This window comes from Salvelinus alpinus, chromosome 16, assembly GCF_045679555.1.
Source record: "Salvelinus alpinus chromosome 16, SLU_Salpinus.1, whole genome shotgun sequence".
Classification (NCBI taxonomy): Eukaryota; Metazoa; Chordata; class Actinopteri; order Salmoniformes; family Salmonidae; genus Salvelinus; species Salvelinus alpinus.
In genome coordinates this window covers 52,395,612-52,414,368 of record NC_092101.1, presented here as the reverse complement: position 1 = coordinate 52,414,368, position 18,757 = coordinate 52,395,612, and the positions used below count along the sequence as shown (strand labels likewise).

Sequence of the window (18,757 nt, the reverse complement as noted above, 5' to 3'; positions counted from 1 at the left end):
TGTCTGTCTGATGGTGTGCTGTCTGTCTGACGGTGTGTGCTGTCTGTCTGATGGTGTGTGTTGTTTGTCTGATGGTGTGTGTTGTTTGTCTGATGGTGTGTGCTGTCTGTCTGATGGTGCGCGCTGTCTGTCTGATGGTGTGTGCTGTCTGTCTGATGGTGTGTGCTGTCTATCTGATGGTGTGCGCTGTCTGTCTGATGGTGTGTGCTGTCTGTCTGATGGTGTGTGCTGTCTGTCTGATGGTGTGTGCTGCTGTCTGATGGTGTGTGCTGTCTGTCTGATGGTGTGCGCTGTCTGTCTGATGGTGTGCGCTGTCTGTCTGATGGTGTGTGCTGTCTGTCTGATGGTGTGTGCTGTCTGTCTGATGGTGTGCGCTGTCTGTCTGACGGTGCGTGCTGTCTGTCTGATGGTGTGCGCGTGCTGTCTGACGGTGCGTGCTGTCTGACGGTGCGTGCTGTCTGTCTGACGGTGCGTGCTGTCTGTCTGACGGTGTGTGCTGTCTGACGGTGTGTGCTGTCTGACGGTGTGTGCTGTCTGTCTGACGGTGTGTGCTGTCTGTCTGATGCGTGTAATCCTTGTTATCATCACTGACTGAATGTAAACATTGACTGTCATGAGAAGCAGAGAGTAATGTATCTAGACTCAATCCATTTAATATGGCACCAACTCTGTCATTCTGACGTGACAAGGCAAACACATTATTCATTTTAATTTCTCTCGCAATGTGCTGCTCATCATGAACAGAGAGGAGACCGTCAGTAAACAATAACATTTGTATACATCTAGTTTTTTTTATCGTCGTTCCTTTCTCTACCTAAACGTACATTATTTAAGGTCTAAATGATGCCAACTTGCTGAGGGCAGATATTAAGAGGAGAGAGGGAGGAGAGAGGATAGATAAGAGGAGAAGAGGGGAGAGGAGAAGATGGGGAGCGGAGGAGAGGAGGGGAGAAGATGGAGAGGGGAGAGGAGAGGAGAAGAGGAGGAGAGATAAGATGAGAGGAGAAGATGGGGAGGTGAGGAGAGGATGAGGTGGGGGAGGAGAAGAGGATGAGAGGAGTAGGGAGAGAACAGATCAAAAGTGGTAGGAATCTTCCTAGGCCTGTCAACGTTTCAGAGGTGTCTCTTTGAACACCATGTCAGCTTAAGCCCCAACGGCAGAACCAGGGCACACGGAACATGTATGAACAGGTAACACATGCATGAATAAAAACACGTGTATGCTTGCATATGGCAGACACAGAGAAGGATGATCCACCTACACTTCAGTAACTCCAAATGATAACCTGAATTCCTTCCAAAACCGAGCAGCGGGTCACCACGTTATGAGACCACAATCAAACAGAACCGAGCAGCGGGTCACCACGTTATGAGACCACAATCAAACAGAACCGAGCAGCGGGTCACCACGTAATGAGACCACAATCAAACAGAACCGAGCAGCGGGTCACCACGTTATGAGACCACAATCAAACAGAACCGACCAGCGTGTCACCACGTAATGAGACCACAATCAAACAGAACCGAGGAGCGGGTCACCATGTAATGAGACCACAATCAAACAGAACCGAGCAGCGGGTCACCACGTAATGAGACCACAATCAAACAGAACCGAGCAGCGGGTCACCACGTAATGAGACCACAATCAAACAGAACCGAGCAGCGGGTCACCACGTTATGAGACCACAATCAAACAGAACCGAGGAGCGTGTCACCACGTTATGAGACCACAATCAAACAGAACCGAGGAGCGGGTCACCACGTAATAAGACCACAATCAAACAGAACCGAGGAGCGGGTCACCACGTAATAAGACCACAATCAAACAGAACCGAGGAGCGGGTCACCACGTAATAAGACCACAATCAAACAGAACCGAGCAGCGTGTCACCACGTAATGAGACCACAATCAAACAGAACCGAGGAGCGGGTCACCACGTAATAAGACCACAATCACACAGAACCGAGCAGCGGGTCACCACGTAATAAGACCACAATCAAACAGAACCGAGCAGCGTGTCACCACGTTATGAGACCACAATCACACAGAACCGAGCAGTGGGTCACCACGTAATAAGACCACAATCAAACAGAACCGAGCAGTGGGTCACCACGTTATGAGACCACAATCACACAGAACCGAGGAGCGTGTCACCACGTTATGAGACCACAATCACACAGAACCGAGCAGTGGGTCACCAGGTTATGAGACCACAATCAAACAGAACCGAGCAGCGGGTCACCACGTTATGAGACCACAATCACACAGAACCGAGCAGCGGGTCACCACGTAATAAGACCACAATCAAACAGAACCGAGCAGCGGGTCAACACGTTATGAGACCACAATCACACAGAACCGAGCAGTGGGTCACCAGGTTATGAGACCACAATCAAACAGAACCGAGCAGCGGGTCACCACGTAATAAGACCACAATCAAACAGAACCGAGCAGCGGGTCACCACGTTATGAGACCACAATCACACAGAACCGAGCAGTGGGTCACCAGGTTATGAGACCACAATCAAACAGAACCGAGCAGCGGGTCACCACGTAATAAGACCACAATCACACAGAAGCAGGTGGTTATTGCACATCAGGTGATGCAGGAAACCCATTTGAACATCCCAGGGGTGGATGGGAAGGTTCTCTGTCTGCTCACTGTGATTGATGGAGTGACAGAGACTACATGTAGCGAGTCAGTGACTGCCTGACGGTGGAGCTGTAGTGTGATGCCTCCGATACCTACCTGATAGGTGTTGTCAAAGCTGTCATACATGAATCTCGTGATCAGAGACGTCTTGCCAACTACAAGAGGGGGGAGAGAGAGAGAGAGAGAGAGAGAGAGAGAGAGAGAGAGAGAGAGAGAGAGACAATGTGTTAGCTTCTGTAACAGAGAGAGAGAGAAAGAAATAAGTAGTCTACTATATAGGGAATAGGGCTCCGTTTGGGTCGCAGTTATCTTCCTCTGTAAAGGGAAGTTAACATGTTACACATGGGTAGAGAAGATGAGATGTATAGACACTGTAAATTATAAGTCACAAAGAGCTTGAGGACTTTTTCCATTTCATATAATAATCTTCTTTCAGTATTTTCCCCACAATAAAGTAGGTTTTATATGTTTACGCAATATAAACGTGTTCAAAGAGCTATTAGAAGCCCCTCCTTACTCTGCCTGAGTGTCAGAGGCTGTTCTCATGTAACAGTCTAAACAAGCTGCTCTCCCACTTCTCCAACGGTCCCCACTCAGTACTAAAAGGTAAATCAAATCAAGTTTATTTTATATAGCCCTTCGTACATCAGCTAATATGTCAAAGTGCTGTACAGAAACGCAGCCTAAAACCCCCAAACAGCAAGCAATGCAGGTGTAGAAGCACGGCGGCTAGGAAAAACTCCCTAGAAAGGCCAAAACCTAGGAAGAAACCTAGAGAGGAACCAGGCTATGAGGGGTGGCCAGTCTGGTTCAGGGTACAGTTTTCTTCCAGTGCGCGCACACACGCACACACACACGCACGCACGCTGGCAAACATACACACTCTGTGGGGGGTGGGGGGTTGGCGGCAGCTCAGATGTAAACAGAGAGGGAAAAGCCTGGTTTTGCTCCAGTTGAGGAAGCCGGCATAACGAGGAAAAGCTCTTGTCCACAAGTCATTTAAATGCTAATTTCCCCAAAGACACAAGACCGTTTGATTCCACAGCGAAAGAGATTTAAATGAATGGGGCTCGTAAGGCCTGGTAGACAGCTTCTGTGTGAATACAGAGTATTCCCTATTCCCCTACAGAGAGCCCTGTGGGTCCAGAGTATTCCCTATTCACCTACAGAGAGCCCCGTGGTCCAGAGTATTCCCTATTCACCTACAGAGAGCCCTGTGGGCCAGAGTATTCCCTATTCACCTACAGAGAGCCCTGTGGGTCCAGAGTATTCCCTATTCACCTACAGAGAGCCCTGTGGGTCCAGGGTATTCCCTATTCACCTACAGAGAGCCCTGTGGATCCAGAGGATTCCCTATTCACCTACAGAGAGCCCTGTGGGTCCAGAGTATTCCCTATTCACCTACAGAGAGCCCTGTGGGTCCAGAGTATTCCCTATTCACCTACAGAGAGCCCTGTGGGTCCAGAGTATTCCCTATTCACCTACAGAGAGCCCTGTGGGCCAGAGTATTCCCTATTCACCTACAGAGAGCCCTGTGGATCCAGAGGATTCCCTATTCACCTACAGAGAGCCCTGTGGGCCAGAGTATTCCCTATTCACCTACAGAGAGCCCTGTGAACCAGAGTATTCCCTATTCACCTACAGAGAGCCCTGTGGTCCCTGGTCAAAACAGTGCACTTCACACACAAGGCCTTCAGAAAGTATTCACACCCCTTGACTTTTTCCACATTTTGTTGTGTTACAGCCGTAGATTTTTTTGGGGGGGTCATTGGCCTACACACAATACCATATAATGTCAAAGTGGTATTATGTTTTTATTTTGTTTTTTACAAATGAATTAAAAATGAAAAGCTGAAATGTCTTGAGTCCATAAGTATTCACCCCCCTTTGTTATGACAAGCTTAAATAAGTTCAGGAATTAAAAATGTGCTTAACAAGTCACATAATAGGTTGCAATAATCGTGTTTAACATGATTTTAAAATGACTACCTCATCTCTGTACCCTTTACATACAATTATCAGTAAGGTCCCACAATCGAGCAGTGAATTTCAAACACAGAATCAACAACAAAGACAAAAATCTATGGCAAGAACTGAAAATGGTCCTCCATCAATGATCACCAATCAATTTGACAGAAATTGAAGAATGTTGAAAAGAATAATGAGCCAATGTTCTACAATCCATGTGTGGAAATCTCTTAGAAACTTACCCAGAAAGACTCACAGCTTTTAGAGACTTACCCAGAAAGACTCACAGCTCTTAGAGACTTACCCAGAAAGACTCACAGCTTTTAGAGACTTACCCAGAAAGACTCACAGCTCTTAGAGACTTACCCAGAAAGACTCACAGCTCTTAGAGACTTACCCAGAAAGACTCACAGCTCGTAGAGACTTACCCAGAAAGACTCACAGCTCCTAGAGACTTACCCAGAAAGACTCACAGCTCCTAGAGACTTACCCAGAAAGACTCACAGCTCGTAGAGACTTACCCAGAAAGACTCACAGCTCCTAGAGACTTACCCAGAAAGACTCACAGCTCTTAGAGACTTACCCAGAAAGACTCACAGCTTTTAGAGACTTACCCAGAAAGACTCACAGCTCGTAGAGACTTACCCAGAAAGACTCACAGCTCCTAGAGACTTACCCAGAAAGACTCACAGCTCCTAGAGACTTACCCAGAAAGACTAGCAGCTCTTAGAGACTTACCCAGAAAGACTCACAGCTCGTAGAGACTTACCCAGAAAGACTCACAGCTCTTAGAGACTTACCCAGAAAGACTCACAGCTCTTAGAGACTTACCCAGAAAGACTCACAGCTCTTAGAGACTTACCCAGAAAGACTAGCAGCTCTTAGAGACTTACCCAGAAAGACTCACAGCTCATAGAGACTTACCCAGAAAGACTCACAGCTCTTAGAGACTTACCCAGAAAGACTCACAGCTCTTAGAGACTTACCCAGAAAGACTCACAGCTCTTAGAGACTTACCCAGAAAGACTCACAGCTCTTAGACTTACCCAGAAAGACTCACAGCTCTTAGAGACTTACCCAGAAAGACTCACAGCTGTAATCACTACCAAAGGTGCTTCTACAAAATATTGACTCAGGGGTCAAGATATGTACAGTTGAAGTCGGAAGTTTACATAGACTTAGGTTGGAGTCATTAAAACTCGTTTTTCAACCACTTCACAAATTTCTTGACAAACTATAGTTTTGGCAAGTTGGTTAGGACATCTACTTTGTGATTTGAAGTCATTTTTCCAACAGTTGTTTACAGACAGATTATTTCACTTATATTTCACTGTATCACAATTCCAGTGGGTCAGAAGTTTACATACACTAAGTTGACTGTGCTTTTAAACAGCTTGGAACATTTCAGAAAATTATGTCATGGCTTTATAAGCTAATTTACATAATTTGAGTCAATTGGAGGTGTACCTGTGGATGTATTTCAAGGCCTACCTTCAAACTCAGTGCCTCTTTGCTTGACATCATGGGAAAATCAAAAGAAATCAGCCAAGACCTCAGAAAAAAATTTGTAGACCTCCATAAGTCTGGTTCATCCTTGGGAGCAATTTCCAAACACCTGAAGGTGCCACGTTCATCTGTGCAAACAATAGTACACAAGTATTAACACCATGGGACCACGCAGCCGTCATACTGCTCAGGAAGGAGACGCGTTTTGTCTTCTAGAGATGAACATACTTTGGAGCGAAAAGTGCAAATCAATCCCAGAACAACAGCAAAGGACCTTGTGAAGATGCTGGAGGAAACAGGTACAAAAGTATCTATATTCACAGTAAAACGAGTCCTATATCGACATAACCTGAAAGGCCGCTCAGCAAGAAAGAAGCCACTGCTCCAAAACCGCCATAGAAAAGCCAGACTACGGTTTGCAACTGCACAAAATATACTTTTTGGAGAAATGTACTCTGGTCTGATGAAACAAAAATAGAACTGTTTGGCCATAATGACTATCGTTATGTTTGGAGGATAAAGGGGGACGCTTGCAAGCCGAAGAACACCATCCCAACCGTGAAGCATGGGAGTGGCAGCATCATGTTGTCGGGGTGTTTTGCTGCAGGAGGGACTGGTGCACTTCACAAAGTAGATGGCATCACGAGGTAGGAGAATTATGTGGATATATTGAAGCAACATCTCAAGACATCAGTCAGGAAGTTAAAGCTTGGTCGCAAATGGGTCTTCCAAATGGACAATGACCGAAAGCAGACTACTAAAGTTGAGGCGAAATGGCTTAAGGACAACAAAGTCAAGGTATTGGAGTGGCCATCACAAAGCCCTGACCTCAATCCTATAGTAAATGTGTGGGCAGAACTGAAAAAGCATGTGCCAGCAAGGAGGCCTACAAACCTGACTCAGTTATTCCAGCTCTGTCAGGAGGAATGGGCCAAAATGCACCCAACTTATTGTGGGAAGCTTGTGGAAGGCTACCCGACACGTTTGACCCAAGTTAAACAATTTAAAGGCAATGCTACCAAATACTAATCGAGTGTATGTAAACTTCTGACCCACTGGGAATGTGATGAAATAAATAAAAGCTGAAATCAATAATTCTCTCCACTATTATTCTGACATTTCACATTCTTAAAATAAAGTGGTGATCCAAGGGCCCTCCCGGGTGGCGCAGCGGTCTAGGGCACTGCATCGCAGCGGTGCCACCAGAGACTCTGGGTTCGCGCCCAGGCTCTAATGGCCATAATGACTTTCGCAGCCGGCCACGACCGGGAGGTCCGTGGGGCGACGCACAATTGGCCCAGCGTCGTCCGGGTTAGGGAGGGTTTGGCCGGTAGGGATGTCCTTGTCTTATCGCGCACCAGCGACTCCTGTGGCGGGCCGGGTGCAGTGCGCGCTAACCAAGGTCGCCAGGTGCACGGTGTTTCCTCCGACACATTGGTGCTTCCGGGTTGGAGGCGCGCTGTGTTAAGAAGCAGTGCGGCTTGGTTGGGTTGTGTTTCGGAGGACTTATGGCTCTCGACCTTCGTCTCTCCCGAGCGGGAGTTTTAGCGATGAGACAAGATAGTGATTACTAACAATTTGATACCACAAAAATTGGGGAGAAAGGGGGTAAAAAAAAAAAAAAAAATGTAAAAAATAAAAGTGTTGATCCTAACATAGGATTTTTTTTTGCTAGGATTAAATGTCAGGATTTTTTTTATGTATTTGGCTAAGGTCCTCCCGACCCAGCCCTATGTGATATCCCTCCCGACCCAGCCCTATGTGATATCCCTCCCTCCCAGCCCTATGTGATATCCCTCCCGACCCAGCCCTATGTGATATCCCTCCCGACCCAGCCCTATGTGATATCCCTCCCTCCCAGCCCTATGTGATATCACTCCCGACCCAGCCCTATGTGATATCCCTCCCGACCCAGCCCTATGTGATATCCCTCCCTCCCAGCCCTATGTGATATCCCTCCCGACCCAGCCCTATGTGATATCCCTCCCGACCCAGCCCTATGTGATATCCCTCCCTCCCAGCCCTATGTGATATCCCTCCCGACCCAGCCCTATGTGATATCCCTCCCGACCCAGCCCTATGTGATATCCCTCCCTCCCAGCCCTATGTGATATCACTCCCGACCCAGCCCTATGTGATATCCCTCCCGACCCAGCCCTATGTGATATCCCTCCCGACCCAGCCCTATGTGATATCCCTCCCGACCCAGCCCTATGTGATATCCCTCCCGACCCAGCCCTATGTGATATCCCTCCCGACCCAGCCCTATGTGATATCCCTCCCGACCCAGCCCTATGTGATATCCCTCCCTCCCAGCCCTATGTGATATCACTCCCGACCCAGCCCTATGTGATATCACTCCCGACCCAGCCCTATGTGATATCCCTCCCGACCCATCCCTATGTGATATCCCTCCCGACCCAGCCCTATGTGATATCCCTCCCGACCCAGCCCTATGTGATATCACTCCCGACCCAGCCCTATGTGATATCCCTCCCGACCCAGCCCTATGTGATATCACTCCCGACCTAGCCCTATGTGATATCCCTCCCGACCCAGCCCTATGTGATATCCCTCCCGACCCAGCCCTATGTGATATCCCTCCCGACCCAGCCCTATGTGATATCACTCCCGACCCAGCCCTATGTGATATCACTCCCGACCCAGCCCTATGTGATATCCCTCCCGACCCAGCCCTATGTGATATCCCTCCCGACCCAGCCCTATGTGATATCCCTCCCGACCCAGCCCTATGTGATATCCCTCCCGACCCAGCCCTATGTGTATCCATCCCTACCCATATCTCTCCCGACCCAGCCCTATGTGATATCCCTCCCGACCCAGCCCTATGTGATATCCCTCCCTCCCAGCCCTATGTGATATCCCTCCCGACCCAGCCCTATGTGATATCCCTCCCGACCCAGCCCTATGTGATATCCATCCCTCCCAGCCCTATGTGATATCACTCCCGACCCAGCCCTATGTGATATCCCTCCCGACCCAGCCCTATGTGATATCCCTCCCTCCCAGCCCTATGTGATATCCCTCCCGACCCAGCCCTATGTGATATCCCTCCCGACCCAGCCCTATGTGATATCCCTCCCTCCCAGCCCTATGTGATATCCCTCCCGACCCAGCCCTATGTGATATCCCTCCCGACCCAGCCCTATGTGATATCCCTCCCTCCCAGCCCTATGTGATATCCCTCCCGACCCAGCCCTATGTGATATCCCTCCCGACCCAGCCCTATGTGATATCCCTCCCGACCCAGCCCTATGTGATATCCCTCCCGACCCAGCCCTATGTGATATTTGACACCATCATCACTTCTTCCTCACAAGGATGTAGGCCTATTTTAACTGACTTCCTGATTGATGGCAGAACAATGACTAACGTCCTAATTTTAAATATTTCATGTATTATTTACGGAGCCGGTGGGAACGGATGGCTTATGACATTTTTACGTTAATCACCCGTATCAGGGGAGAGTTGTCTGGACATGAATATGGAGCTCAGTTCACTATCACACTATTTACTGCAGCACAAATGGCACCCTATTCTCTATGTAGTATTCTACTTCTGACCAGAGCTTTATGGGTCCTGGTCAAAAAGTAGTGCACTATATAATAGGGAATAGGCTGTTCAACTGTAGAATGATTTGGACACGATGTGCAAAACATTCTCCTCTTTACAGCCTGAATCAGTCATTATGCAAAACATTCTCCTCTTTATAGCCTGAATCAGTCATTATGCAACACATTCTCCTCCCCTTTACAGCCTGAATCAGTCATTATGCAAAGCATTCTCCTCCTCTTTACAGCCTGAATCGGTCATTATGCAAAACATTCCCCTCCCCTTTACAGCCTGAATCGGTCATTATGTATATTACGCTAGGCTCATTTATCTCTATCATGTTCAAGTAGAACCAAAACACACACAAAAAAAATGTTTTATAAAGCAAGCTGGCTTGAATCTGTTTCTCTGTAATTAGTGTATTATTCAGTTTACAGAATAAACAAAGCTCAACAGAATCAATACAAATATAGTCATTAACATGTTTAAAGGTCTAATTCAGCTTTTTTATCTCCATATCAAATCATTTCTGCGTAATAATCAAATCAAAATCAAATGTATTTATATAGCCCTTCGTACATCAGCTGATATCTCAAAGTGCTGTACAGAAACCCAGCCTAAAACCCCAAACAGCAAGCAATGCAGGTGTAGAAACACGGTGGCTAGGAAAAACTCCCTAGAAAGGCCAAAACCTAGGAAGAAACCTAGAGAGGAACCAGGCTATGAGGGGTGGCCAGTCCTCTTCTGGCTGTGCCGGGTGGAGATTATAACAGAACATGGCCAAGATGTTCAAATGTTCATAAATGACCAGCATGGTCAAATAATAATAATCACAGTAGTTGTCGAGGGTGCAACAAGTCAGCACCTCAGGAGTATATGTCAGTTGGCTTAATGAAGTATCTTACTGTGATTGTTTTCAATTGACATGGTCAAAAAGACACAAAAATAGCTTCTTAGCAAAGAGACATTTCTCAAGCAATATTTTTTTTTTAGCCCCGCTGCTATTGGCAGAGGGGTTTGGAACTCTCTTTTTTATTGGTCTACTTAGTAATTTACCGCCTGGTGATGTCACCACGGAAAGCCTAAACTCCATCCCACCAAAACAGGCTGAAATTTAAGCTGGTCTTTTCAAACAGCTCTGACACTAACAGGGCCTCTTCATCCTTCTCACCATTTCACAGAATTATTCCTCATAGTGTGGAGATATATATAAAACACAGTTAAACCTCATAGTGGAGATATATATAAAACACAGTTAAACCTCATAGTGGAGATATATATAAAACACAGTTAAACCTCATAGTGGAGATATATATAAAACACAGTTAAACCTCATAGTGGAGATATATATAAACACAGTTAAACCTCATAGTGGAGATATATATAAACACAGTTAAACCTCATAGTGGAGATATATATAAAACACAGTTAAACCACATAGTGGAGATATATATAAAACACAGTTAAACCTCAGTGGAGATATATATAAAACACAGTTAAACCTCAGTGGAGATATATATAAAACACAGTTAAACCTCATAGTGGAGATACATATAAAACACAGTTAAACCTCAGTGGAGATACATATAAAACACAGTTAAACCACGTTTTTGACGTGACTGGCCCTTTAATTGAAACTGATAAAAACCCATCTAGAAGAAGAGGCTAGCTACAGTACCTGAATTCACCTACACAATTAGTTAAAGGTCTGACGGGAAGGGCCAGAACTTATAGCTGTTGCATCTCTCCACAACATGGTGTCACATCTCTCCACAACATGGTGTCACATCTCTCCACAACATGGTGTCACATCTCTCCACAACATGGTGTCACATCTCTCCACAACATGGTGTCACATCTCTCCACAACATGGTGTCACATCTCTCCACAACATGGTGTCACATCTCTCCACAACATGGTGTCACATCTCTCCACAACATTGGAATATTTGGAAACAAGCGTTTTAATTCGTACTTTCAAGTGATATCCTCTGGGTCCACAGTGTACAGTTTGTTGCGTATATGTCTTCTGTTACCCCAAAATGAATTGAACAACAGCTGTGGAAAACTCCAAGAATGTCTCTGCAGATTAAAGTTACCATGGTGACAGCTAGCAGCACAAATACCCTGTCCTTCTCTCCACGGGTCTGTTATGTACTGTCTGTACTCTGCTATATTCCTCCATTTTATCCACCTAACCTTATGAGGCATATTGATTGGCTAGCAGGGGGTGGACGTGGAGAGGAAGACGTGTGAGTGAATGAGTGAGTGTGTGTGAGAGATAAATGGCAAGAGAGAGAGAGAGAGTGAGGGTGAGAGACAGAGAGAGAGGGAACTATTTGCACATAATATGATATTTGAAATGTCTTTATTCTTTTGGAACTTTTGTGAGTGTAATGTTTACTGTTCATTTTTATTGTTTATTTCACTTTTGATTATTATCTATTTCACTTGCTTTGGCAATGTTAACATTTGTTTCCCATGCCAATAAAGCCCTTAAATTGAATTGAGAGAGAGAGAGATGCAGAGCGAGAGGGGGGGGAGAAACAGAGAGAGGGAGAAACAGAGAGAGGGAGAAACAGAGAGAGCGAGAGAGAGAGGGAGAAAGAGAGAGAGGGGGGGAGAAACAGCGAGAGAGAGAGGAGAGAAAGAAGGAGGGAGGGAGAGAAACAGCGAGAGAGAGAGAGGGGGGGAGAGAAACAGCGAGAGAGAAGGGGGGAGACAGAGAGAGAGGGGGGGACACAGAGAGAGAGAGGGGGGGGAGAAACAGAGAGAGAGAGGGGGGGGGAGAAACAGAGAGAGAGAGAGGGGGGGGAGAAACAGAGAGAGAGAGAGAGAGAGAGAGAGAGAGAGAGAGAGAGAGAGAGAGAGAGCTGGAGGGAGTGATGACTTTTCCATTTGTATACTGCATCCCATCCAGTGGTATTTTGGTAGGTGAGGTTTGTAGATGTAGTCTATATGACAGCCTATCATTCTAGAATATAAAACGCAACATCCTATTACAACGTCTCCCTAGGCCCACAAATAGTCTTAATAACAGTTTTATTTTGAATACCCTCAACTGTCAAGTTAGGCAGAAAAAGAGAGGAAGAGAGAGAGAGAGAGAGAGAGAGAGAGAGAGAGAGAGGAAGAGAGAGAGAGAGAGAGAGAGAGGAAGAGAGAGAGAGAGAGAGAGGAAGAGAGAGAGAGAGAGAGAGAGAGAGAGAGAGAGAGAGAGAGAGAGAGAGAGAGAGAGAGAGAGAGAGAGAGAGAGAGAGAGAGAGAGAGAGAGAGAGAGAGAGAGAGAGAGAGAGAGAGGGAGGAAGAGAGAGGAGAGAGAGAGAGAGAGAGAGAGGAAGAGAGAGAGAGAGAGAGAGAGAGAGAGAGAGAGAGAGAGAGAGAGAGGAAGAGAGAGAGAGAGAGAGAGAGAGAGAGAGAGAGAGAGAGAGAGAGAGAGAGAGAGAGAGAGAGAGAGAGAGAGAGAGAGAGAGAGAGAGAGAGAGAGAGAGAGAGAGAGAGAGAGAGAGAGAGAGAGAGAGAGAGAGAGAGAGAGAGAGAGAGAGAGAGAGAGAGAGAGAGAGAGAGAGAGAGAGAGAGAGATAACCTGACAACCTCCCCACACTTACTGAGGAATTACACAAGCCACAGATTGTACTGTACTCCTTATGGCCTCAAATGGGACATCAACTACAGCGGCAAGAAAAAGCATGTGAACTCTTTGGAAATACCTGGATTTCTGCATAAATTAGTCATAAAATTTGATCTGATCTTCATCTAGGTCACAACACAGTCTGCTTAAACTAATAACACAAACAATTATACGTTTTCATGTCTTTATTGAACACACCGTGTCAACATTCACAGTGCAGGGTGGGGAAAGTATGTGATCCCTTGGATTTAATAACTGGTTGACCCTCCTTTGGCAGCAATAACCTCAACCAAACGTTTTCTGTAGTTGTGGATCAGACCTGCACAACGGTCAGGAGGAATTTTGGACCGTTCCTCTTTATAAAACTGTTTCAGTTCAGCAATATTCTTGGGATGTCTGGTGTGAACCGATCTCTTTTGTTAAAGGCATGGTTCACATTAGGCAATGCTTCTTGTGAATTGTAAACTCAAATTTTGTGAGTGTTTTTTATAGGGCAGGGCAGCTCTAACCAACATCTCCAATCTCGTCTCATTGATTGGACTCCAGGTCAGCTGACTCCTGACTCCAATTAGCGTTTGGAGAAGTCATTAGCCTAGGGGTTTACATACTTTTCCCAACCTACACTGTGAAGGTTTAAATGATGTTTTCAATATAGACAAGAAAAATACAATAATTTGTGTGTTATTAGTTGAAGCACACTGTGTTTGTCTATTGTTGTGACTTAGATGAAGATCAGATCAAATTTGATGACCAACTTATGCAGAAATCCAGATAATTCCAAAGGGTTCACATACTTTTTCTTGCCACTGTATATACAAGAAAATAAACTTTTACGAAACACACAGTCTCTAAACTCTGGTGTCCAAACTCCCAGCATGCCCTAGACCTTCTGTCTGAGGACAAACTAGGGTCACCCAGCCACATAATAATACACACAGGAACAAATAACCTGGGAACACAGCACTCAAGGGAGTGATTGGAAGAGCTTCTTCTACTTACCCCAACACACAAGTGGCTACCTTCACCCTGCTACCATACAGCAGGTAAACGCAAGTATTTCCCGTGACTGTGCCTCAAAACCAAATGTTTTCCTGGCCCACAAATCCACCCTGGACTTGAACAGCCTTTATGACCAGGTCCACCTATACAAGGCAGCGGTGCCCACTTTTGCCAGGACCCTAAAGGACATCGCCCTCAACCTCAGCCCCAACACCTCACACAGGATCAACAGGCACCCCGCCCAGACCAGCAAGACACTCTCCCAGACCAGAGAGACACTCTCCCAGACCAGCGAGACACTCTCCCAGACCAGAGAGACACTCTCCCGGACCAGCGAGACACTCTCCCGGACCAGAGAGACACTCTCCCGGACCAGCGAGACACTCTCCCGGACCAGCGAGACACTCTCCCGGACCAGCGAGACACTCTCCCGGACCAGCGAGACACTCTCCCGGACCAGCGAGACACTCTCCCGGACCAGCGAGACACTCTCCCGGACCAGAGAGACACTCTCCCGGACCAGAGAGACACTCTCCCGGACCAGAGAGACACTCTCCCGGACCAGAGAGACACTCTCCCTGACCAGAGAGACACTCTCCCAGACCAGTGAGACACTCTCCCAGACCAGTGAGACACTCTCCCAGACCAGCGAGACACTCTCCCAGACCAGAGAGACACTCTCCCAGAGAGACACTCTCCCAGACCAGCGAGACACTCTCCCAGACCAGCGAGACACTCTCCCAGACCAGAGAGACACTCTCCCAGACCAGCGAGACACTCTCCCAGACCAGAGAGACACTCTCCCAGACCAGCGAGACACTCTCCCAGACCAGCGAGGCACTCTCCCAGACCAGCGAGCCACTCTCCTAGACCAGCGAGACACTCCGCCCAGACCAGAGAGACACTCTGCCAGACCAGAGAGGCACTCTTCCAGACCAGCGAGACACTCTCCTAGACCAGCGAGACACTCTCCCAGACCAGCGAGACACTCTCCCAGACCAGAGAGACACTCTCCCAGACCAGCGAGACACTCTCCCAGACCAGCGAGGCACTCTTCCAGACCAGCGAGACACTCTCCTAGACCAGCGAGACACTCCACCCAGACCAGAGAGACACTCTGCCAGACCAGAGAGACACTCTCCCAGACCAGCGAGACACTCTCCTAGACCAGCGAGGCACTCTCCCAGCGGGATTCCCCCCCCCCCCTCCAGCCACATCCACACCTCCACCCAATCAATAACCCTCCAAACCAACCATGCCCACAACCCATATAGGCCCACTCAGATCAGGAACCTGGACTTCACCAAAGAAATCAGAAATACAGACATTGTCATCCTACAAAAAACCTGGTATAGAGGAGATGGACCACCGGTTGCTCTCTAGGTTACAGAGAGCTGGTAGTCCCATCCACCAAATGAGCAGGTGTGAAACAGGGAAGGGACTCAGGGGGTATGCTAATTTGGTAAAGAGCAGACCTAACCCACTCTATTAAATGAATCAAAACAAGAACATTTTACATTTGGCTAGAAATTCAAAAGGAAATGATCTTAACAGAGAAAAATGTCCTCCTGTGTGCTACCTACATCCCCCCCACTAGAATCCCCATACTTTAATGAAGACAGCTTCTCTCTGGGAAATCAATCATCATGTTCTAGTTTGTGGCGACCTAAACACCAGAACCTGACACCCTCAGCACACGTGGCGACCTAAACACCAGAACCTGACACCCTCAGCACACATGGCGACCTAAACACCAGAACCTGACACCCTCAGCACACGTGGCGACCTAAACACCAGAACCTGACACCCTCAGCACACATGGCGACCTAAACACCAGAACCTGACACCCTCAGCACACGTGGCGACCGAAACACCAGAACCTGACACCCTCAGCACACAGGGGGACTAACACCTACCTGGAGGGAACAGCATTCCCAGAGTCTCTCAGAGCGTTCACAGTCAGCCCACTGACACTCCTATCAGATCACAGTCAGCCCACTCACACCCCTATCAGTTCACAGTAAGCCCACTCACACCCCTATCAGATCACAGCAAAATCACAGTCTACTTGAACAGAGCAATACTCAATCATGAGGCATCAAAGCCAAAGGAACTGAATAATATTAAGAAATGCTATAGATGGAAGGAAAGTAGTGTGGAAACGTACCAAAAAAACAATTAGGAAACAACAAATTAAATACCTTTTAGACAACTTTCTGGATAAAATGTTACACTGTAATAGTGAAGGTGTAAACTTGGCAGTAGAACACCTCAACAGTATATTTGACCTCTCAGCTTCCACAACAAATCAAACAATTTCAAGCAGACAACCTAAGAAAATGAAAAACAATGACAAATGGTTTGATGAAGAATACAAAAACCTAAGAAAGAAATTGAGAAACCTATCCAACCAAAAACATAGTGACCCAGTAAACCTGAGTCTACGCCTTCACCATTGTGAATCACTAAAACAATACAGAAATACACTATGGACAAAGAAGGAACAGCACGTCAGAAATCAGCTCAATGTAACTGAAGAATCCATAGACTCTAACCACTTCTGGGAAAACACTCAAACAACAACATGAAGAGTTGTCTATTCAAAACGGAGATGTATGGATAAACCACTTCTCCAATCTTTTTGGCTCTATAACAAAGAACAAACAGCAAAAACATATACATGATCAAATACAAATCTTAGAATCAACTATTAAAGACTACCAGAACCCACTGGATTCTCCAATTACCTTGAATGAACTACAGGACAAAATACAAACCCTCCAACCCAATAAGGCCTGTGGTGTTGATGGTATCCTAAATGAAATGATAAAATATACAGACTACAAATTCCAATTGGCTATACTAAAACTCTTTAACATCTTCCTTAGCTCTGGCATCTTCCCCAATATTTGGAACCAAGGACTCCAAATATCACCCCAATCCACAAAAGTGGAGACAAATTTGACCCCAATAACTACCGAGGGATATGTGTCAACAACATTTGGGAAAATCCTCGGCATTATCATTAACAGCAGACTCGTACATTTCCTCAGTGAAAACAATATACTGAGCAAATGTCAAATTGGCTTTTTACCAAATCACCGTGTGACAGACCACGTATTCAACCTGCACACCCTAATTGATAAACAAACAAACCAAAACAAAGGCAGTCTTCTCATGCTTTGTTGATTTCAAAAAAGTTTTTGACTCAATTTGGCATGAGGGTCTGCTATACAAACGGATGGTGTTGTGGTGTTGGGGGAAAAACATACGACATTATAACATCCATGTACACAAACAACAAGTGTAAAAATTGGCTAAAAACAACATTTCTTTCCACAGGGGCGTGGGGTGAGACATGGACGCAGCTTAAGCACCACCCTCTTCAACATATATATCAACGAATTGGCGCGGGCACTAGAACAGTCTGCAGCACCCGGCCTCACCCTACTAGAATCTGAAGTCAAATGTCTACTGTTTGCTGATGATCTGTTGCTTCTGTCCCCAACCAATGGAGGGCCTACAACAGCACCTAGATCTTCTGCACAGATTCTGCCAGACCTGGGCCCTGCCAGATCTGGGCCCTGCCAGACCTGGGGCCCTGACAGACCTGGGCCCTGACAGACCTGGGGCCCTGACAGACCTGGGGCCCTGACAGACCTGGGCCCTGCCAGACCTGGGGCCCTGCCAGACCTGGGGCCCTGCCAGACCTGGGGCCCTGCCAGACCTGGGGCCCTGCCAGACCTGGGCCCTGACAGACCTGGGCCCTGACAGACCTGGGACCTGACAGTAAATCTCAGTAAATGAAAAATAATGGTGTTTCAAAAAAAGTTCAGTTGCCAGGACAACAAAAACTAATTCTAACTACAGTGGCTTGTGAAAGTATTCACCCCCCTTGGCATTTTTCCTATTTTGTTGCCTTACAACCTGGAATTAAAATAGATTTTTTGGGGGGTTTGTATCATTTGATTTACACAACATGTCTACCACTTTGAAGATGCAAAATATGTTTTATTGTGAAACAAACAAGAAACAAGACAGAGAGAACTTGAGCGTGCATAACTATTCACCCCCCCAAAGTCAATACTTTGTAGAGCCACCTTTTGCAGCAACTACAGCTGCAAGTCTCTTGGGGTATGTCTCTATAAGCTTGGCACATCTAGCCACTGGGATTTTTGCCCATTCTTCAAGGCAAAACTGCTCCAGCTCCTTCAAGTTGGATGGGTTCCGCTGGTGTACAGCAATCTTTAAGTCATACCACAGATTCTCAATTGGATTGAGGTCTGGGCTTTGACTAGGCCATTCCAAGACATTTAAATGTTTCCCCTTAAACCACTCAAGTGTTGCTTTAGCAGTATGCTTAGGGTCATTGCCCTGCTGGAAGGTGAACCTCCGTCCCAGTCTCAAATCTCTGGAAGACTGAAACAGGT

At 46.7% G+C, this 18,757-nt stretch overlaps 1 protein-coding gene across 2 annotated transcripts in view; it reads right to left on the bottom strand.

The window, feature by feature from the left end:
• LOC139541669 (ras-related protein Rab-6B) overlaps nucleotides 1–18,757 on the bottom strand; it is a 146,543-nt gene that overhangs the window by 98,952 nt on the left and 28,834 nt on the right. For both annotated transcript variants that reach the window (XR_011668387.1, XM_071346586.1), the window contains exon 2: nucleotides 2,751–2,809. Coding sequence is in view for 1 of the 2 variants with exons in the window: in XM_071346586.1 (XP_071202687.1) it covers nucleotides 2,751–2,809 (59 nt within the window). In the remaining variant the exon portion in view is untranslated. The remainder of the gene's footprint in view (nucleotides 1–2,750; nucleotides 2,810–18,757) is intronic.